The 24,274-nt window shown below is 35.3% G+C and overlaps 1 protein-coding gene across 5 annotated transcripts in view; it reads left to right on the plus strand.

Moving 5' to 3' along the window:
* The window catches only part of CADPS2 (calcium dependent secretion activator 2), a 438,625-nt gene that overhangs the window by 300,336 nt on the left and 114,015 nt on the right, over nucleotides 1–24,274 (plus strand). For all 5 annotated transcript variants that reach the window (XM_045564928.1, XM_045564925.1, XM_045564927.1 and 2 more), the window contains exons 14-15: nucleotides 14,738–14,839; nucleotides 22,626–22,689. In XM_045564928.1, coding sequence (XP_045420884.1) covers nucleotides 14,738–14,839; nucleotides 22,626–22,689 — 166 coding nt within the window. The remainder of the gene's footprint in view (nucleotides 1–14,737; nucleotides 14,840–22,625; nucleotides 22,690–24,274) is intronic.

The following is a 24,274-nucleotide window of genomic DNA, read 5'->3' on the forward strand; positions in this document are numbered from 1 at the left end:
ATAGTAACCCTCAAATTTCTCTTTTTCTATAACATTTCCATTGTATCTACCCTAATTCTGGCCTTCGTTTTTTCTTGCCCATACATCTTAATTCATCACTCTACTACCATTTTCTTTCTATAGTATTCTGTCAATCACCCTCAAAATTACAGGTTAACTTTACCATATCCCTTTTTAAGAAAACTTCAGTGGTTTCCATTTGATTATTAAATTAAAAAATCCAAGGTATAGTGGCAACATTTTCCCATTATCATCCTGTTCTATGTACTCAGTAATATTACCCTAGATAACATCTTTTTTTTCCCCAAGATCACAAAACTCCTCTCAGAAGACTTCTTTTTTTTTATTTTTTTAATTTTTTTATTATTTTTCTTTTTTATTACAGAATATTATGGGGGTACAAATGTTTAGGTTACTTCTGTTAACTCATTCAAACAGTACAGACCTCTTATCTGTACTTACCTCATGACCTTGGTCACCTATACTTGTGTGCCAGATGCACACGTGCACACATGTGTACATACACACACGCACACACACATGCACACACCTGCTTCTATTCCACTAGATCATTTTGAAGGCAAAAACTAGTTTTCATTCACCTGTTATCCTCCACATACCTTAACACAGTGTTTTGCATGTTGTGAGTACACAATAAATATTTGCTGAAGTCCCCAGTGCTGCCATTTCTCAGCCCATGATAAGACTGATCCTAGTCTGTCTATTCAGGCTTTTACCTCATTATGGAGCCCAGCCTTGCTTGGAAATTAGGAGCAAGTTGCTGATTGTAGTCATTTTTTCCATTATCCCTGACTAAACCCTCTGTACTCAGTAAATATGGGGGAACATGGACCAGTCAGGATAACTAATCTTTGATCGCCAATGTCAGGAGCTGTTTTCCTAGAACCATCTCTTATCTCCTCACTCTGTCTTAATTCCTCCTGACTAATGGATGTCAGAAGATTGGCATTCCAGTGTAGGGTAGGACTCAGAAATTCAAGAGGATAAGAAGACTGCAGCGAAACAGACAAGCCCAAAGAATATTATATAATCAGATTATTTTAGGCCTCAACATAGAAAGGTAAAATTAAATTGAGAACATTAAGTGGGAAATTCAGCTAATGTGCCCCCAAAATTTATGTGTTTGAGACACATTGTAATGGAAAGTTACTGAGGCAACTAGGAGCTGCTGCCACGGCCTGGGAGGCAGCCTGATTTGAATCTATAGGTTGCCATAGTTACTTTTATTCTGTAAAACTATTGTTTTCTTTATAATGATACTCTGTAATGTATAATTCAAGGTGTGCTTATATGTTCATGCATATATCATCTTTAATATTGCACATGACTAAATCCATTTTCCAGAAGATTAAACTATGTATACATTCAGGTATCTCTGATGGTGTTTCAGGAATAGAAATTTGCATCAGTCTCTGATGTAGCATTTAGGTGACACATAGTTTAAGAAGATGAAAGGAAGAAGCATAGGTTTTAGGGAAATTTGAACCTCAGTTTAGGGTAGAAATTATCCAAGATAAGCTGAAAGTTATGGTGTTTGCTGTAATGTTTACAGATGTCATTCAGAAATGCCATGCTACTACAAAGAAAAAATAAAAAGAGGCAAAAGCTCTCTACTTGAATCCTGGCTCTGAAATTTGCAAACTGACCTACATTCAGCAAATCACTTAACCTTTCTGAAATTCAGAGTTCTCATATATAAAAGAGGGAAATACTAATGTGAAGGTCCTAGATAATTATAAAATACTATATCACTATTGATTACTGTTATTACTCCAATGTGCTTTCCTTTGTCACACAGCCCACGAAGATGTAAATTGTGAGACAAGGAAAAACGTGAAAAATAGGTAGTTAGGGCTGTACCTCATGCTAAGTACAAATATTTCAATGTGTATGTAATTATACTCTTAATTTCTTTGCTAATAGAATATTCAGGTTTTAGCAGCCTCCCCTTGTGAAGATCTGCTTGTCTGACCCACGTCTGCAGCATCTGATATTTATATAGACTTTTGTTAAAAATACTGTCAGTGTCAAGACTGACTTTTCTACAGTGTTGCCATGGTCTGTTTTTTTAATGATAATTTTTCCATCTGTCAAGACATGTATTCAGGGAGTCATTTTGCTCATTACCTGAACTACCTCTGTCATAAATTCAAAAGAAGAAAAGATTTCCTTTTGTTGTTGGAGTGAAGGACAGCAGGGCCGTCTGGATTTGAAATTTTTCAGGGAGCGCATCCTATTCCACGGCGTTGAGCTCTCTAGGTGTGTTCTTTCTGCACAGATACATCCTCTCTGAATAGCACTTTGAGTGTCTCAGAAATAAAAGAATAGAGTTAAACAGAAAAGGTCTGGCTGGTGCGAAGACTGAGGAAGAGAGGGAAAAAGAAAGGAAGAAAGGAAAAATGAGTCAAGGACAGAGACAGACACACTCATGCAGGATGATAGCCACACACATCCGTGAATAACGCAACCACTCATTGAGCCATAGTGCTGCTAAGGACTGACAGGAAGGAGAAAAGAGACTTTCGGGGACAGTGCATTATGGGGCAAAGTTCTAGGTTGATATGTGTGGTTATGCATTGTGGTTTTGTAAGTCAGGCTGAGGGTGGAGAAACTAAAGCAGCAACATAAAATGGCTTTTATGTCCCAATGTAATGTAAGACATACAGTATATTCACCGCCCCGTCTGCACTTTAGAAGGGCCACGTGGAGCTGCTGCGTGCCTGACAAAGGCCAGCCCAGATGTGCTCGCTTTCAAGTGCAGGGTCCAAGGGTACGACATAACGATAGTTTATATATAAAATCAGCCCTATTTTCTGCGGATGCCAGATCACATCACAGAGTGGCAGGCAACCTTAATGGGCATCAGTCAAATCATCATATCACAACACCTCCGCCTTCACAGATGCTAACATTTCCCCTTGACTGTCACTTCAGAAATTATGCCCTGACTTCCTACCTCTAATTCTAGAGACAATGATGCGTTTTTGAGTAAAATCGTAGATAATTGTATCAAATAGGATCATCAGAAATGTTCAGTACCACTTCTTACATCTAGTCTTGGGTATGTGACTTAGGGAAATTAATGGTCAGATTACACATTGTAATCTAGAGACTCACTTTTGTGGCAGGTGGGCAACCGGATCAGTGGTCATAAGCGAGGTTGTCCTTATGTAACGTGGATAACCTCAGATTTCATCCTATGTGCTAAAGCACAAAGGCAGAAGGGATGAACATCAAGGAATATATTTTAAATATGCACTAAAGGACCCTTTTTATATCAGCAAAAGCCGTAGAACAACCCTAAATCTGCCCTAACCAGACTTTCCCAGCAATAACATCTATCCCCACCCAACCTTAAGTTCCATACTGAAGCAAGATAATAATACCTTTCAAAGCAAAACAGATAAACAAAAACAGAGAAAAAGAAAAGCACAGGGCTAGGGTGAGACTTGGCATGTTGAAAGTAGCACTGCTCTAGAAAGCCTCTGTGTTCCTGTCTGGGCTCTTCTACTTATGACTTATTTGACTTTGAACAGTTGGTCCTAATCCATCTGAGCCTCAGTTTCCCATCTGTTCATTGGGAGCAATAGCATCAGTGCTACCTACCTGACATGGTTCCTCAATAGGTCAAATAAAATTCTGTTAAGCACTTTGTAAATGATAAAATATTGCTTAAATAACAAGTGGCAATATTTTATATAAAGTGTATTAGTTAAATGAGCTTTGGGGGATTGTTCTGTAAAACGCTGACAAGGCTCAGGTGAATTTCGAGAGTATCATTGTTATGACAACACACCATAGAAAAGTTGCAAGCAGGGGGATGAGACTGGAAGAGCATGAGGTCAGTGTCTCAGCTGTCTGTCACTGTGGCAGTTCTGGGACCTCCCTGCCCCTCCACCTCATGTTGTTGGAAAACATTATACGCCCAGTATGGGAGCGGCAAAAACTCCTGGATTTTTCTGAAATATTGGATAAAAAAGCCTGTTGACAGTAAGTCCCTGAGGAAAAGACAAGGCAAGAGGAATTTTTCAGTGTATTTTAGACTATTTCAGGTTAAGCAGACACAGAAACAAGAGCTACACCTTGTGATAGCATTTCATAAATTTGGTACCTATAGCCTTCTTAGCATCTAGAGTTAGGTGTGGAAAAAAATTTTGGGTCTTGAGTTGGATCTATATACTTTTCTAACACACGGAAGTTTTTCAAAAACATAGTATTTCTATATTATAAAAATATATATAAGTATATTATAAATATATAAAATTGCTATTATATAAAAACAAAAAAAGCTATACACACACACACACACACACACACAATTTAGCATTACCATTGCCAAGTTTGGCATTTTTAGATGTATGTTGGTACAAAATTGGCTTGTTATTTTCCTTTCTTTTACTGCTTTTTCAGGATTTGATGTCCGGGTTATTGTAGCCATATAAAATGAAATGGGGAGCTTTCATACTTGTTCTGTGTAAAACTCAAATGTCTTATTTTTTTTAATTTATCAATAGCTCATCTTTTAAACCAGCAGGCTTGGGGATCTCTTTGTGGAAGGATTTTTAACTATTACATCAGTTTATTTTGTACTTATAGAACTATTCAGGCCTTCCATTTATTCTTTAGCGAGATTTAGCAAGTTGTGATTTTCTAAGAAATAGAGTTCATCTAAGTTTTCAAATGGATTGATATTGAGTTGTTCAAATTGTCTTTATATTTTTGGCTTTATCTGCAGATCTCTCTCCTTTCATATTGTTGTTGTTTATTTTTACCTTCTCTTTTTTCCCTTCAGTCCATCTTACCACAAGTTTACCAACTTTACTGGTCTTTTTGAAGAAGCAACTTTTGGCTTTACTGAACTCTATTGTTTCTTTTTAAAATAAATTTTTAAGGCTGGGCGCAGTGGCTCACGCCTGTAATCCTAGCACTCTGGGAGGCCGAGGTGGGAGGATCGCTCGAGGTCAGGAGTTTGAGACCAGCCTGAGCAAGAGTGAGACCCTGTCTCTATTAAAAATAGAAAGAAATTATCTGGCCAACTAAAAATACATATAGAAAAAATTAGCTGGGCGTGGTGGTGCATACCTGTAGTCCCAGCTACTTGGGAGGCTGAAGTAGTTGATTGCTTGAGCCCAGGAGTTTGAGGTTCCTGTGAGCTAGGCTGATGCCACGGCACTCTAGCCTGGGCAGAGCGAGACTCTGTCTCAAAAATAAATAAATAAAATAAAATAAAATAAATTTTTAATTTTAGAATAATTTTAGATTATAGGAAAGTTGCAAAGATAGTATATAGACTTTCAATATTTCAGTTTCCTCTAATGTTATGGTCATACATTTCCCTGAAACATTAGTCAAAACTAAGAAACCAACTTTGGCACACTACTGTTAACTAAATACCAGTTCTTATTCACCAGCTTTTTTTTTTATTAATGTCCTTTTTTCTGTTCCAAGATCCAATTCAGGATATCAAATTGCATTTAGTTGTCATAATTTGTGACAGTTTCTCAGTCTTCCCTTGTTTTTCATAACCTTGACAGTTTTGAGGAGTACTGAACAAGTACTGATCATGTTCCTCAATTTGGGTTTGTCTGACATTTTCATGATTATCCTGGAGTTATGGGATTTTGAAAAGAGATGAAATACCCTTATTTTTAAAATTAATTAATTTTTTATTGATACATAATAGATGTACATATTTTCAGGGTGCATGTTATAATTTGATACATTCATATATAATGTGTAAAGATCAAATCAGCATAATTGGAATATCCGTCACCTTAAATATTTATCTTTTCTTTAATGCTAGGAACATTCAAATTATTCTCTTCTAGCTATTAATATTTCAAAATGTACAATAGATTAATGTTAATTATAGTCACCCTACTGATCTGTCGAACATTGGATCTTATTTTTCCTAAGAGTATGTTTATACCCATTAATCAACCTCTCTTCATCTGCCCTGCCTCCTACCCTTCCTGGCCTCAAATAAACAACAGTTTATTCTCTGTCTGCATAGTATACGCTGTTTTAGCTCCCATGTATGAATGAAAACATGCAAAACTTGTCTTTCTGTGCTTGGCTTAATTCGCTTAACATAATGACCTCCCGTTACATCCATGTTGCTGAAAAATGACAGAATTTCATTCTTTTTATGGCTGAATAATATTCCATTGTGTATCAGTGGATGAGTGGATAAAGAAATACCCACCTTAATACATTCTATCAGGGAGTACACAGTAGCTACGTGACATCTTGGTGATGTTTATCAGGTTTCTTCACTGTAAAGATATTATTTTTCTTTCTCCACACTCTATTTTGAAGCAAATTACTAAGTTCAACACACACTGGAGAGGAGAATTAAATGCTACCTCCTGGAAGGGGACCTATCTACATATATTATTTGGAATTCTTTCATAAGAAAGATTTGTCTCTTCTCTCCTGTTTACTTATTTATTTAACCATTTCTTTATATCAGTTTAGATTAACATGTAGTTGTTTTATACTTTGGGTTATAATCCGATACCTCCTAAATTATTTTTGTTGCTCACATTGTTCCAGCTTTAGCCGTTGGGAGCTCTTTTACATTGGTTCCCTTTGCTGTGCCCCACCCTCTTGTCTTTTGAAGACTTTCTCTTACTTTCTGGTGCTTCAAGCCCATCTTGTATTGTCCCTGTCCCAGCCTAAGAGTCAGGCAGTTCTCCAAGGAGCTCTGATTTCTGTTTTTAGAGAATGGTATTTAGAAACCAAGACCTGTGTGACAGATATGCTCATTTCTATTGGGATAGCACGGCTTCCAGGCCCTCTTAGTGGACAGAGGTAGGTGATACATATATGTATACTGATCTGTGAGTTCATACTGATCTGTGAGTTCATACTGACATCTCCAGCTCTAATCCAGGACCATGACCTTCATTACAGCCTTCCTTTCTCATTTATCTGTGACTTCTCTCTTCAACAGTGAGAAATCTGACTTCCGCCATCCACCATCCATTTGCTTATTTGTTTAACCTCTGTACACATGGAAAGCAGTTTCAGAACTTGCCAACTAGCCTACAGCGTTTGTCTGCAGTTCTTTAGTCATGAGCCTTTCAGTTTCTGGTCAAGACACTGTTCTCCAAAATTCAATGTGGCAGCAGCTTCTTCCCCCACCGTCTTTAGTAGGGTTATGTCATACAGTAAATTAGAGTTCTTTGTTACAATATTAATTCCTTCCTGGGATCCCTCAACATCCTAGTTTGTTTGCTTTCATTTTTCTTGTTTAGATATGCATACAGCACAGTTCACTCTTCGTGCTGTATAGTTCTAACACTTCTGTAAGTTTTGAAAAATGCACAGTCAGTCATTGATCCACCACCCTAGTGCCACACAGAATAGTTCCATCATTCTAAAAGTTCCTCTGTGCACCTCTTGGGAGAATTATTTTACTTTCTTATAAGTGCAGAACTACATTGAACATATGTTTGTTGTAGCTTGTGTAGCACTGAGATGTTTTGTAGTGAAGAGGGATTTTAGGAGTATGAAGTCAATGCACTATACTGGCAATAGAAGTCATACGATAAAATTTGCATTTTGAAAAAATTATTTGGATGTCTTTATGGAGAACCTCCTGGAACGCTTTCTGTATACCCCTGTGCTTCATGTTCCATCTAGTTAACTCTGTTCATTCATCACATCTCAGGTTAAATATTATTCCCAAACTGAATCCTTCCCTGACACTCCAAACTAAATGAAATCTTTGTACTTTTGCCTTTCTTAAATGTCATATATACTTATCTGATTTTTATTTTTTATCTCTTTCCCTGCTATAAACTCTGTTGGGTCAGGGATCACTTCTATTGCGTTTTTGTTGTTCCTCTTACCTGGCCAGGTGCTCCATAAATATTTATTGAATAAATAAATGAATGATTTTAATTTGGATTAGTCCAAGGAAATTTTTTTGTTTGTTTGGTTCCAGGAGAGGCCAATTATCACTTTTTGGTCCTTGGCCTGTTTATCAGCATTCTAACATGAAAACTGAGTCACAAGATCTTGTATCTTCATAGAATCAGATTATTGCTTTCACCATAAAGGTGTCCACTCTTTTTTAAAACCTCCAAAGAAATTAGAATGCAGTACAAAATCCAAATAGGGGAAAGATTATGAAGAAGAAGTATTTGTAAAAAGAGAACATGATTTCAGAATTTCATAGAAAATCTGTTTCATGTATCCCAATGAACATATAGGGATTTAATTAATTTCTTCTGGATATTTAAAAGTACAGGGGAAGTAAAAGCACAATGATTATGTAATATATAACCATCCAATTGATATGTCACTTTGATTGAAACAGCAGGAGGTGTTATAGGTTAGGAAACAAAAAAGAAGGGATTGTTTTCTCCCTCATCATCTTCCATCGTTTCTGATTCTCGTGCTGTGAAATCCTCTCCTTTCCATCCTGTCCACTAATGGATATTGGTGGGAAATACACGAAGTGCAAAGTGACTTTTACCTGCTGTGCTGCAGGCAGAATTGACAATTCAGAAATACAACCCTCTAGGTATCTCTCCCCTTCTCACTCTCTCTTGAGGAAGCTGAGATGTCATACATTCCTCATATAAGGGGGGAAGTGAAAAGATGCCTATAAGAAACTCAGAAGCACCATGAACTTTGTCATTTGCCCACTCATTGCTTTTGAAATAATCTTTTACAACAAGCTACGTAACTTCCAGGACAAACAAACTTACCTGATGAGTTGGAAGTGGGCGGTGGGGGAGTGGGGGAGGGTGATTGAAAGAAATATATCTCATCAGTCTCGTCAGACTTTTATGTACAGTGTTAGCTCTAGAGTCTTCATTCAACCCCAGACTTCCTGAGCACTCTGGACCTAGGGGTTATAAAGCCAAGGGCACATTTATCCCTCAAGGATCTAGAAGCTGTCCGCTGATAAAAACTGATTGAGAAAATAACTGTAGAAAATATTATAGTTTTAATTAAGTAATATGACATATGCTTATCAACACTAAATAATGATTTTTTAAAGTAGGAATTGTGGGGAGATCTCATGCCTAAATAATTTGGGGACGTGCTTTTTAAACAAAGTTAAACAGATTTCTTTACTATCAGACTTCTCAGATTCCTTAATACAGTGTGGTTGCACTATGAACCTGCAAAAGGGTTACATAATTTGTACTGTTCAAAAAATATTTTAGCTGTTTAACCCATTTTCTTGGAGCACCTCACAGGGTCATTGTTCCTTACAACTTGTTTTGGAAAGTGATGACAGCAGTGAACCTTGTTTACCCAAATTTACCAAAAAGAAATTGGTATTAAACATGCCAACATTATTTTTTATTGGTGTTATAAACCTCTGAAATTTTTTATTTTACTGGAAAAAGGCGCTATAAAATGTATGAAATGCAAATTCTACAAGCAAGGGAAGTAAAGCTACTAGGTCAGCCCATATATGAATATTTAAGCAGATTCCCTCATTGATATTTTCTCTTTGGCTCAAATGCCTGATTCTGCAGCCCAGTTTTATACGCTTCTTTTCTGAGATATTTCTTAACCCTTTGTAATTGTTCTTTATCTTTGTAGAAACTAATTTCTTATTTGTTCACCCCAGAAGCCATCAGACATAATGGAAAATGGATTAGTATTACTGTTTATCCCTCTTGTTCCAGTCCTTTAAAAATATTTTCTCAACTTAGAGCTCATGTGGTACTTGTTACAGGAGGAATTGGTAATCAAGACAAGATGTCTAATATATATAAAGGATTTTGTTTGTTTTAAAATGCCTTAATCTGCCAGACTGATGACTAGCACAAATTATAAAATTTTTTAGTTCATGAAGAAATGTAATTAAATTAACACGTATAGGCCTCATGAAATATTTTGTGGATGAATCTACCTTTCATAAAAGATAGTGTGTGAGTATGTGTGTGCATGTGTGTATGTCTGTGTTATGTACACAGTGTGTGTGTGTCCGTGTGCGTGTGAGAGATGGCTTCTCTGCAAACAAAATGCGACCCATATGCACATGTAAGATCAGGCTATTAAGCGTCTGGGGCAGAAGTTCTGCTGTGCGAATTCTGTTTTTTAAGAATCGTTAAAGTATAATTAAGACAGACACAACTGCATTTTGTGTTCAGTTGCTTATTATTTAATACCAGGAGGAAGTCATAACTTGTTTGACTTTATCTGTAACTAAAAGAAGTATATCTTCTTTTAATCCATGTTTTATAATTTGTTCATGTCTTAAACTTCTTTCACAGAGCACTTTATTTTTATTGAAATCATAGAACTTCAGTAACTATAGGTCCAAGGAATAAATGAAAATATTAAATCTTGATACATGAAAATACCCTGCCTTCTCATTAGAACCACTTTAATGTCTATCAGTCATAGAGTTAAACCCCAGTTAACATTCAAATCAGAAAATTGATCTTTTATTTTAGAATTTTAAATAATCACATTTTAACGTAGACTTTTTATCAATGTCAAAGAGTTATTATTATTTTTACTTTTATTATCTAAGGCTAAAAAATTTATTCTTCAGATTTAAAGGAAATTGTTCACTATTAATTAAAATGGAACTAAACACTAAAGATTTCCTGCTAAGTATAAATACATGCTAACTTTTGTTAGAGATCTCTTCCCCCAGAATACTAAACTACAATCCCCGCTTCTGTTTGCTTTTCACAAAATTTCGTGTTTTACCTACTGTTATGTGATTCAGACTTTCCAAATGATTTATATCCTATTAATACTAATAAGCAATGATAATCATAATTTGTCATATTATTAATTCACAAATTCTTATAATCTTAACTAATATTTTTATATTTTTTATACATATCACTCATTTTTTTCCAACGTATATGCATTAAACATCAACAATATACCAGCCATTCTTCTGGGTACTAGGGATACAGCACCAAAGAGACAGATGATAAAGAAATACATAAATAAGTCACATCAGATGGCAGCCATATGTACATTGTCCAGCAATAGAGCATATTAAAAGAAAAAAGCCATATGGAATGGGAAATACACCTGTATATAGAATGGTTAGAGATAACCTTGCTAATCCTGAGTCATGTAAGTAGAGACTAGAAGGAAGTGAATGAGCAAGGGGTGTGTGTGTGTGTGTGTGTGTGTGTGTGTCTGGGTATGCCTGGAGGAAGAGCTCCCAGGCAGGGAAAGCAGCACTTGCAAAGGCCCTGAGACTGGAGTGTGCATCCTATGTGTGAGGACTAGCTAGGAGGCCAGCCTGGCTGCAGTGCAGGGATGGGGCAAGTGTGAGATGCATGAGATCAGGTAGTGAGTGTGGGGAGCAAGACCATGAGGTCTTCTAAACCATTGTGAAGGCTTTGGCTTTCGTGCTGCGTGCCACTGTTGCAGGGTTTTGAGCCTAGGAGTACCATGATATGACTCATGTTTGAAGAGACCCAGAATAGTGTGCTGCTGGTACTTGGACAAAGGAAGAGCTGGAGGAGAAAGACCAAGGAGGCTACAGCAGTACTCAGGAGAAAAGCTGATGGTGGCTAGGACCAGCGGAGTAGTGGTAGAAGTGGTGAGGGGCAGTCAGAGTCTGGCTATGTTTTGAAGGTAGAGCTGACAGAAATGAATTTATAAACTGAGCTCAGACAAATTATGCATTTTAAATCTCTATTACTCTGCCTCTACTAAGTAAACTATGAATTTAAAATCTCTATTATTCTGACTCTACTAAGCATAACTGGTTTCAATTTCTCTGAAGGTTTCCACAAATACGTATTTTATAATGCAGGAAAGAGCAAGTTTTAGGACTCCCTTTGTTAAAGTCTTCTTTAACTGATTCAGTGTTAGGCATTGTATCTTAAATTTTATGAATTTTTATGCTTTCCACCTTATATAAGTCAAGTAGAAAATGCCTGATGTGAATAAGAGAATTTAAAATATTTCCACCGTTATTGCCTCTCAGCAATGGCTTCCATGGTTTAGTGAGGTTTTTTTGTTTTGTTTTGCTTTTTGTTTTTTTTAACTGCTCTTTGTTATTTTCTGTGAAAGTATAGGGGAAAGGGAATAAAGCATGGGAACTAAGAGTACTGGCTTTGGAATGCAAGAAACTTAGGTTCAAGTCCAGGCTCCTGTACTTTCCAGCTGTGTGATCTTGGGGAAGTAACCTAACCTCCCTGAGCCTCAGCAGTCTCCTCTCTTGGGAAACTGAGGACAGGAGTGTTGTGAGCATTCTGTGTTATTCTGCATATAAAATAGCTAGCACAATGCCAGGTGAAGATTTTAAATTCTGTAATTGTTAATTGCTATTTTTTTAATAATTATAGTGACAAGGAAAATATTGATGACTTAGGAAGTATTTGCATTTATTGGGAAGAATTATTGTAGGAGGAACTGTGGTCTGTAGGCTTAACTACAGCAAAGTTGCTATTTATTACCAATAATTTAGATACAGAAGGCTACTTCATATACCTAATATTCAGCACCTAGTCTGGTATATACCCTGAAATAAGAACGTGTAAATAAAGGCCAGTCCGAATTGTTAAATGTTGTGTTTAACCTGTCAGATTTGGACCTAATTTAGTGATAAACTCAGTAAAATGATGGTCCTTCACTGATGTGACAGTCTTTATCTGAGTGAAGGTTAGCACAAGTGAGCTTCCCCTGACTTACCTTTCTCACTTGTCATCACCTGAACCCCTGGCTCCATTCTGTCAGGTAGGCAGTGTGCCACAGTGAAGTTTAATATGACAGGACAACTTACTCCATCACCACTGTGGATCAGGGTCTTATTTGACAGTTGAACCAAACAAGAAAATTCACTCAAATTTAACCATATGGCACCTGCCAGATAGCTAAGCCAAAGGATTCTATCAGTCATCAGAATAATAAAGAGAAGTTCTTTGCTCTTTTTTAATCAAGTTTGCATAGGCATGTTTAGTGAAATAACCACCTAAGTTTTTATGGCTGTCTGTATAATAACATAATTTAGGTATAGTTTTTGTCTGAATGTCCAAATTCCCAAATTGATGATTTACATAGAACTCCCCAGTTAAACTTTTGTGACCAGCGTCAGTATTTATTCATAGATTATAGTCTGGGTTTTGTGCTAACGTTTGCTCAATGGGAGTTGGTTTGGAAGTAATAATAATGTGAAAAATCCATTATTCAATTAATGTAAAACATTAGGATTAGCCCATAGTTCACTGCTTTATAATTTATACATCAGACTTTTTCTCCTCCCTAAAAATACTTGAAAGACCAATATTTTTCGAGTAGTTTTTCTATAGTTAGCATTAAAATGAATTCTGATAAATGTGATTGATACATTATTCTCAATATAAAATTAAATAATTGATGTTCCCTACTTAGGAGTGAAATATAATTTTAAGAAATGTTTTCAAAGCATAAATTCCAGCAGCATGTAAGTTTCTGAAGTAAAAATTTCTTATTCTATATCAGAAAAAATTCTCATAATTAAATGATGTTTTGATATGAATAAAAGGTCATTATGATTCAAGTATAAGTTTAATTGCTTTTATCCTAATTAAGGAGTTAACAGGCGTCAAACATATATACATAAACACATACACACGAATACATGTATATATTTTAAAAAGTGGGAACATCAGATAAAAATATTGTTGGCAAAGTTATTTTAAGCATTCATTTTGTTTTGTTTTTGATAATCTTTATGTCTACCTGTCTTATACATAACCATTAAAATTAATACATTGGAATGACAAATATATAAGAATTAAAATATAATCTTTAGACAAATAAGCTAATAAGGTAGGAAATGATTGTTGTTAATTACCAAGTAGCAAAGACTCATTTTGTTGTTAATCTACGAACAGGCTTTGAAATGAATATGAGATTAATATGTTTGTGTTTTTTCCTCTGCATTAACAGAGACAAAAAGTTAAAATTTACATGTTCAACATTTTAGATGATTGCTATACAACCAGATACTTAAATTGATACAGAATAAATTTTAAGTCTCTGCTATTAGATATATTTTATATTTTAATCTTAGTAAAAGATTTATTTTCAGTCTTCACAGCTACTTTTTCAAATCCTAATGAAACTCACATTGATTCTATAGGGATATTTAGTTAAATATAAAAATCTTAGAAAAGAAACATAGCTAGTCTGTCTTCCCTGTATATTTTCTTCTAATATTTATTTTTATTTATATGTCCACATATTTAAACAAAAAACAAGAGAACAGTGCTTCTACATGTATCCAAAATGTCTATGTTTCTTATAACAATTAAAATTAAATTTCTAGTTTCATATTAGCTTAATTTTTATTTGGAAGAGAAGCAGTTAAAACATTTTAGCTTGTATTCAGTATATTTTTTAAAATATTTTCATTCAGGGGAATATTCATTTAATTGGTCAAATGTTTGATGCCACTATGAAACACTTTCACTGCCATTTTCAAGGACTAATCATTGTTTTCTATAGATCCAGAAAATATTTATTGTAATCCTTTACCTTGAAGGCTGACTAAAAGAGAATAATTCCATTCCATTCATTCCAGGTCAAAATATGAAGCAAATGCCTGCGAATATCTCCAATAAATTTGTACTATAAACACAATTACTATGTATACTGTGGACTGATATGGCTTTTCTTTAATTATTTGGACTTTTTAGAGAAATACATATGTATGTATAAAATTTATAAAAGTAAATGATTTATCAATATAAATTACTGATTCTCTTTTTTTTTTTTTCAGGCCTGATGGAATCGGAACTGTTTCAGTGGAAGAAAAAGAGAGATTTGAGGAGATAAAAGAGAGACTCTCTTCCCTTTTAGAAAATCAGATAAGCCATTTCAGGTGCATATTCTATTCATTAATGTAGATATTTATCAGATAAGCCATTTTAGGTGCATATTCCATTCAATTAATGCAAATATTTGCTTTGCTAATATTTCACTAACCCCTAAAAATTGTTGATTATGTCTTTCTGCTGCTACTCAAAAATTACCAGTCATCCCCCTGCCACATGCCATTGCCTGCAGAGTATGGTCCACATTCTTCAATCTGTGGTCTGCCTCCCAGCCTGCCATTCGGTTTCCACTACTCTTTTAGGTTACCCATTCCCCGTAAATATCCATTCCACTGTGCCTCTTGCCTGCCTTTCACATTTCTCATCCTTGCATAGCCTCTTCCCCCAGTTCTGGTGACTATTCCTCCTTCTCTCTGTATCACCAGGCAAGGAGACTCTCAAGTCCCACCTCCACAGTGGAGCCTGTCTCAAAGGTTCCAGCAAGGAGTGTTCTGAAGTCTTTTAGCATTCATTGTCTGTATGTTTCACTTGTCACTTATAACATACTTATTACATACGTTGCTTCAGTCATTAGTTATCTTTCTATTTACACTCTGTGAGAACACGGACCACAGCACCTGGCACAGTTCCTTGCTCAGGAAAAATTAGCTATCAATGCTAAGAAACATTTGCAGCATAAAAGATAAATATCTTGATAATATTTTCTTTCCTCTGATTATAGTTAGTTCAATAGAACCTAATGTTTAGAAACAGAAATATGCCAATACATTTTCTTTTGCTATCACCATTATTATTATTAGACCCTATAAAATGTCACCATGTCAATGTATTATGTCTTATAGCATGTCTACCGTGTTGCATGTATGTGATTTGGAATCATTTTATGTGAACTTATTTAAAATATAATCTCAGTGAATATGCCCTCCAAAAATGTTATTTAACCATTTGATTGCTATAGGGCCATTCCAAGCTTCTGGTTTCTTATCTGTAATATAAAGAGCTTAGATTGTGAGTTTCAAATGATATTGAAGGAAGAAATTCTCAGAGCATATACCATGCATCTATTCCCATACATTAGTGATTTTCAAGTGAGGCTGGTACCACTACCTTAGGGTAAGTGAATGAGGGAGGATTTTCATTGTCACAGTAACCGGGGTTGTGGGGCAGTCATTTAGTGCTGGATTTAGATGTGTAATACATGGGGCAATCCCACATTGGAGGATTATTCTACCCAAAAGACCAAAAATCTCATATTAGGAAAACTGTCCTAAATAGTACATAGCATGGCCGATTTCAACTTACAGAGTTAAGATTGTATTCTTTGCCTGAAATTAATATTTTTGAGTTTACAAACAAAATGGAGACATGAAGAAGTCTTTTGCATTTGCAGAGACTTATTTCTACATTTGCTGTTGTTGAAAATGTCGTCTTCTAGGTCGTATAGATTCCTTTAAATGCATCATATGTATCTTTCAATGAAAATCAATGTAATTTTCCCTTGTTTTGCTGTTGTTGAGAGATAGAGCTCATCATTCAATTGGATATCTATGTCAGTAACTGGATAAGTGTCCATGGTTTTTATATCAATGATTTCAGTAATGGATATCCTACCCCAAAATGGTTTGACAAATAATTTGTATGCTCACTTACCTGCAGATCTCAGGCGGGGTAAGCTTTAAAACAGTCTTAATTCTGTGGCCATAGCTCCATTTCTTTGTGATTCTCACATTGCTACCCTCCTTTGCGGGATGGCTTCATCCCCAGACTGGTAGGAAGAAGAAATATCTTGGCTTCATATCCATGCATGCCAGTGTTCAAAGAAAATAATAGGATCTGTCTCTTCTGCAGTTCTCTCTTAAAATCACAAAAAGTTTCCTTAGAAGATCCTAGCAAACTATCCCTCATCTATCATGGGTCTGGCTCTGAACCAAACCCAGTGGTCAGAGGAAACCCATGAGCTGGATGCCTCAGTCACTAACATTCACATGGGATCACCATGATTGAGTTAGACTAATCAGAACCATCTCACCAGGGAGCTCATTCCCCTACACTGCCACCCAGAGACTACATAGGAGGGGGCAGGGATGTCCACATCATTTATTGTATTGGTTTTCTACTAGGGGTATATTAGTTTCTTCTCTTATATGCACATCCCCTTTGGATAGTTTCTCTCAAGGTGTACTCTACAATCCTTTTCAGTTTTATTTTTTAATGTACTTAGGCAAGAATTGAAATTAATTGGTCTAAACATTTTGTGCCAACTTTTATATTCCCTTTTGATGTTTATAGTTTGCATAAAATTTCCCAGTTTCTAGAATACTAGATAAGAGGAAATGGGTTTAAAATGAAATAGAAGAAATTTAAGGTGACACTATAGGTGAACTTAGAAACAATATATTAAAATTGTCCATTAGGGTACTCATAAGGATTATCTTCCTTAGTCACTTAAATTAAAATTTAGAAATAGCATAAATGACTTATGAACTCACACTAAAGAAGTAAAAATAGTGCTATTGATAACTCTTATATAGGAATTTATTTATTTAGGCCCAATTTTATTTTAGAAATGGATTTCAAAAACTCAGAAAAAAGGATGGCATAATAAACATGCCTGGCTCAGTGTCCTTATAGAAGCTAGCCAAAAGAACAGAACAGTATTCTTTCGGCAAAGCATAAACCCACAAGGACAAAAAGAGTAAGAGAGGAGAAAATGGTCTAGAAAAAAATTCAAAAAAAATTTGGAAGTCAGGTGAATGAATGGTATCTAATTTAGCCATCCAGGAAAAAAAAATCATAAGGTGATAATATGAAATCAGAGAAGCAATCTGATTTACATCATACAACCACCAAAATGTTTAGGAATTGCCACCCTCAAGCCCCTCCCTCTAGAAAGTAAGAGTGAAGGACAATTTGGCATGAATCTGCTCAAGAAGCACTTAGATCCCCAGATCTTTTTTCCATCTCAGCAGCTGATGGTAGATTACAGATTTATTCCCTGGAGATCGTAAAATTAGGTGGTACCTGGATTGAGGTGGAGGAGAGGAAACATCAGTCACAGTTTAAGGTAGAAACAGATTAAATAAATGTTTATTCTGAAATTTGAGAATCACAGACCTCTCCCAACACGCACTTGACTCCCAAATGCTGGCAAACGGGCTTATACCCTCCAGGCATATTGCAAGTGTCTTTGTGGGTCTCTGATTAGCCCAAGAAGAAAGACCTAACTAAAGCTGTGGACAACAAAGATTTCCCATTGAAACAGCCCAGCCAGATCCCCCTTCTGCAGAGGCCATAGTGTACGATTACCATCTACATGCACATTAACCCTAAAGTGAACACTACCCTCACAATCTAATGAGGATTACAAGCAAGAATCAAATGGATTAAAATATTTCCAAATAATTTAACTGCATTTTTAAACACAGAAATCAAACATTTTTAAAGAAATACAAAAATATCTAGCCATCAATAAGGTAAAATTCACAATGTCTAGCATCTAATCAAAAATTTTCAGTTATATAGAAAAATAGTAAAATATGACCAATGAAGAGGATAGAAAACTTACCAAACTGAGAAATGACACAGAATATAGAATTAGTAAACAAGAGTATTAGAAATATTATTAATGTGTGTAATATAAAACCAGTTAAGGGCAAGTGTGAAAAACCTACAGCTAACATCATGTTATGCTTAACAATAAGACTGACTGTTTTCCACCTAAGATAAAAAACAAGGCACAGACTTCTGCTCTCACTACTTCTGTTCAGAATTGTGCTGGATGCTCTAGCCAGTGCACTGAGTCCAAAAAGATGAATTAAAGGCATCCAGATTGGAAAAGAAGAAGCAAAATTGTTTTTATTTGCAGGTGACATCACCATCTGTCAAACCCTATGGAATCTAAAAAATTCTGCTATAATAGTAGAGTTTAGAAAAGTTGCAGAATCCTAGATAAATATATAAATATTTCTATTTACCATCAATAATCAGAAATTGAAATATCATTTACAATAGCAACAAAAATTATGAAATACTTACGAATCAATCTGATGAATGTGCAAAACCTGTACACTGAAAAGTACAAAGTATTATTAAGGAAAAAACTTAAATAAGCCAAAGGTATGTTATATTCATGGTTTAGAAGACTCAATGTTGTTAAGATGTCAATTCTCCCTAAATTGACCTATAGATCCAATGTTATTCCAATCAAAATCCCAGTAGGACCTTATATAAATTAACCTGATTCTAAAATTTATATGTAAATGCAAAGAATTTACCATAGCCAAAATAACTTTCAAAAGGGACAACATCGGAATGCTAACACTACCTGATTTCAAGATTCATAAGGCTATAGTAATCAAGATAGTATGCTAAGGGAGTCCAGAAATAGACACACACACAAATATTGTCTATGGATTTTCATTGCATGTGCAAGGGCAATTTGCAAAGTGTATTTTTTGCCAACAAATTGTGCTATAAGTATTGGATATTTCAAATGCAAACTGTTGACCTTGATCCATACCTTACATCTGTTACAGAAGTTAACTCAAAATGGGTAGACCTAGAATTTAGTAGAAAATCTCTGTGTCCTTGGGCTAAGTAAAGATTCTTAAGTAAAATACCAAAATCATGATTCATAAATGGAAAAATTGTTACCTTGAACTTCCTCAAAATTAAGAACTTTTGATCTTCCAAAAATATTGTTAAAGAAATAAAAATATAAGTCACAGAATGGGAGAAAATATTTATGTAATACACATCCCACAGTAGACTTTAATTCAGAATACATATACTCTTAAAACTTAGTTATAAGAAATTAATCAACCCAACTAAAAAATTGTTTTAACAGATATTTCACCAAATACAAATGATGGCAAAAAGACATATGAAAAGATGCTCAACTGCATTAGATACCACTACATACCTCTTGGTAGAGCTAAAATTCAAAACAAAACAAACAGAAATTGAATGTAAGTGTTGGCATGCTTGCAGAGAATCTGGAACTCTCATATGCTGTTGATAGGAATGTAAAATGTTACAACCCACTTTGGAAATTAGTTTGGCGGTTTCTTAAAAATTTAAACACCTATCATATGACCTAGCCATTCCACTCCTAGATATTTTCCCAAGAGAAATGAAAGCATGTGTCCACGAAGAGACTTTTATATGAATGTTCATAAGCCAAATGACCACCAACAAGGAGTGGATAAACAGTGTATTCCACGCAAAGGAATACCACCCAGTGATAAAAAGGAATGAACTGTTGACACATGCAACAGAATGAATAAATATCAGAATAGCTATACCAAGTGAAAGAAATCAGACCCAAAAAAAGTAAATACTGTATGTTTCCTCTGACATAAAATTGCAGACATACAAACTAATCCAACTGACAGAAAGTACATCACTAGTTGCCTGTGGTGGGAAGGAAAGATTTGGGGATCATGGATTACCCTGCTTGTGGTGTTAGTTTCACAAGTATATACATATGTTATTAATAAAACTTAACCAAATTATATACTTTAAATATGTGCAGCTCATTGTATGTCATTTACACCTCTAAACATAGCTGTTTTAAAAAATAAAAGCTAAGTGCTTCTCTTCCATAGTAGGAAGTTAATAGGATAATATCTAAAACTGAAAAATCAAGAAGTCAAAATATTAGTATGAAATTTAGGGATATAAAATTTAATTACCAAAAGAATCAGCTAAAAGTTGATAGCTTTTTTTTTTAGAAAGAAATTACTTGGGATGGGGTGGAACTGACATAAAGGACTTCTGTTTTTCATTTAAAAAAAAACTTAAAACTAGTTTCCTCTTCCGACTATGTGCATATATAACTTTGATTAAAAACATACTATATTTAAAAATGGATAAGGAAAAGAAAGGGCTTATCAAAGGACAAGTCTATGCAGGCTCATTTATCTATGTAATTAAATTACCAAAGTGGGAATAAGGGTGACTTCAGTTTATTCAGATTAGGTAGTAAATGTGGTTGAATTTTATTTGATAATTGAGTATTTTCCACTTTGCTGTCATAGAGCTGTCAGAGTGGTAAAAATCCCAAATATTTATCCTGAAAAGCAGAACAAAACGATCCCCTTCTTTTAAAACTTGTTTTGTAAAGATTAATTAAGCTTCTGTGTAGTAATTTTCTGTACTTTATTGATTCAGGATTACTTGTACTCTGTAAATGTGTTGAATTATTTACACATCGTGGGCAGCTAATGCTAATTCAGAACATACCCAGTGGGACCTCAGAGCCCTGAAATGCTAAATGTAATCTGGGGATCAGTAACATTCCATTCATAAAATGTGTCACCCACAGGTTAATGGAAATAAACAATAGGAAAGACAATGGGTGGATTATGCAAATACACTGAAAAGATTAAGCAGGGGGAGGGGACTACAAGAACCAATTTGTGTTTTATTTAAACGTGGATTAAGGTTTATAGTATACAAAATGATTCAAGCTATTTTGCTAATTTCCTAATGCTCTAAAAAGCACCACGGCATAGGAAAAAACTATCAAAATATATTGGTTGTAGCTTTTTTTTTTGGCCTGAGAGGGAGAGTAATAGGGTACATAGAGGCAAGATTTAGCAAAGAAATCTTGAGCAGTAAATATAGTGTTCTGAAGAAAAATTTGAGTGACTGGATTTATACATTTATTTGCATTTGTCTGAGACCAATGAAAGTCTCACAAAACTAAACCCAATCCTATTATAATTTCAACTATTGCTTTATTTTAAAATATAGGGAAAAATCAATCTTTTTTTTTTCTTTAAAATTTGGTCACCAATTAAATAACACAAGTATGCTTTATAGGGAAACCCATTCACAGTACAATGTGCAAAAATAATTATCTGAGAAAAATGTGTCCATTAAGTCTGTGAATAATGGAAAAAGATATGCAGATGAGTAAACTTCTTTCCAAGTTATTAGTTTGCAGATTTCTCAATCAGAGCAAGGTGGCAGTCTAAGGACAGCCCAGCTGCCCGTAGCACTTGATCTTGGGGTGGGAGCTGCAGTCCTGGAAGGCGGTGCTTTGCTGAATCTGGTTCAATAAAGCAAGGAGCTCCAAAAGGATGAAATGGCCATGACGTTGAGTATTCTTTAAGTGGAAATTGACCTGAAGAGGGACCCCCTTGTAAAAAGCAAAAAACCTGTTGCCATGATGTAGCAAGGAACTTCTGAGTGGCCCACTCCCTCTCCCAGCCTCTGATCCTGATTTCAGAGCATCCCTGTAACCTGGCCTCCATTTGTTGGCATGCAGTGGGAATACTGTACACGACGGGAAATACTGGGGATAAACGATCCTGCTGACAGAACTGCAGAGGGTTTATGTGTGTTGTGTGGGGAGATTGAAGAGTTAGACACCATGGTAGACAGGCAAATGTCAGCAAAGCGGAGAGCTGGAACCTTGTTTGTCCTAGAAGTTATTGTCTGTGATGTGTGTGGCCATCCTAAACCACTAAATGGGGGGAATCATTTCATCTTCTCTTAGAGCTTGAGTAACAGTAAACCTTAAACAAGAAATTATTAGGGAATGCATATCATCTCTTCACTAAGGACCCTTGAGTTTGTTTTTTATGTACTGTATTTTTGAATACATGTATCATCAAAATTTTAGAAGCTTTTTCATCACAGTTGACACCTGTATTGTTTAAGGCATTGAAATCATAGAGCTAGGTAGACTTTAACAGTTAGAAATGTGATGTTATTTTAACTTCATTTCACTGTTCTTCGCGAATGCCGAGTAATATAGGCGGGAATTATTTAGCCGTCTTGGACATTAAATGTTTGACTTTTTTGTTCCTTCTTTTGTTTTTAAAGATACTGTTTTCCCTTTGGACGACCTGAAGGTGCTCTTAAAGCTACACTTTCATTACTTGAAAGGGTATGTTTGAACATTATAAATACTATATGTGTTCTCAATTGCTGTGTATTTTAGTTATTGAACTAGGCAGACAGTCCTATTCCTCTGCACTCTTTAGACTCCATGCATTTCATGAATTTCTCACCTTTTCTTACTACATTCAAACTCTCCCCATACCCACTTCTTCCTCCCTGCAGCCTTTTCCAGAGCCACCACTGCCATCCTAGCTTGATGTCACGGCATCTTTTTGATAGTATTCATTTCTCCCACCTCTTTTTTTCCTTCATGAAATAGTACTTTTTTTTCAGTTAAGAATGATTATCTCTGTTTTTCTGACTTCATAATTGTCTTTTATGATCCCTCCAACTTTATTTGTACCTCTACCTGTCATAGTCCTCATGCCTTTAAGAGTTTATGATTTAATATTCACCAGAATATCATTTCTCATTCAAAATTCATCTCAGAGTTTATTTCAATTACTCTAGTTTGTGTTACCTTAAATGAATTCACAAAGTGTAAGAATTAATTCCCCCCCCCAAAAGTAACAGCCAAACAAGATTTAAAATCCATACTGACAAATCATTTTTAATGGAAGGTATATGCTCTACTCCTGTTTTTGTGACAGTTGAAGTTTGAAAGGGAAGTATTATTTTCATGTGTCTATAAATCTATTCATATGCTAGTTGGATGCTAATAGTTAAGTAATGTGGTCAACTGTTCTTTATCAGAATTTAAAAGAATTTCTAGGTATCATCTCTACCTCTTAATTTGATTATCCTGATCCTGATTTATTGACTTCATGTACTTGTTCCTGTCCATTTTTATGCCAGATTAATTTTAGAGATTACATTGTTTGTTATTCTCTCTATTAAAAGCAAAAAGAGAAGACATTGGTCCGACATTATATCTCTATTTCAGTGATTTAATAACTTGGGGGATGAGGGCTAGAACGGATGATTAAAATGAGATCGGATTACAGATTGATTTTATTTTTATATCCGTGTCTTATCCCTGATTATTGTGCATTGTTTGATAGCAATATTATTGTAGTAGTTGTGTTTTATTATAATTTTTATGATATTGAAAGCTGCACATAACTCAGATTTTTAATTTTAAAGGAATAATGGATAATATAAAATCCTTAAAGATTGCTTCAGTTTTTGGAACAGCATCCATCGTGGGTACCTAGTGCAGCCCGTGCCCTGGTTTCTATAGCAGAACTTCCTTCCTCACCCCAGCAGGGAAGAGTTAGTAATAGCCCAGATGCCCTTGTGCCCTGCGTTGACAGGTGGCAGGATGAACAGGGACATTTATTCTAGTTACAGTCATTAATCATATCTCTTGCTGAATTGAGAGACAAATGTTAAGGGCCATCTCTTCATTTTTATGTCTCTTCACTTACTGACATAGAAAAATAAAACAATCTATATGTGAATTCTTGCAACCTGTGTTTGGAAGAATATGGGAGGAAGCATGAAACAGAGGTTGGCATCTCCCTTTTTGCATTTGCCAGCCCTTTCTCTGCACTTGCCAGGAAAGAAGATTCAGTCCCCCCTCCTCCCGCTCCATATTAAGTGTCTCACTCCAGATAATGTGAAATACTTCC

This window comes from Lemur catta, chromosome 11 (genome assembly GCF_020740605.2).
Source record: "Lemur catta isolate mLemCat1 chromosome 11, mLemCat1.pri, whole genome shotgun sequence".
In the NCBI taxonomy this organism is placed as follows: domain Eukaryota; kingdom Metazoa; phylum Chordata; class Mammalia; order Primates; family Lemuridae; genus Lemur; species Lemur catta.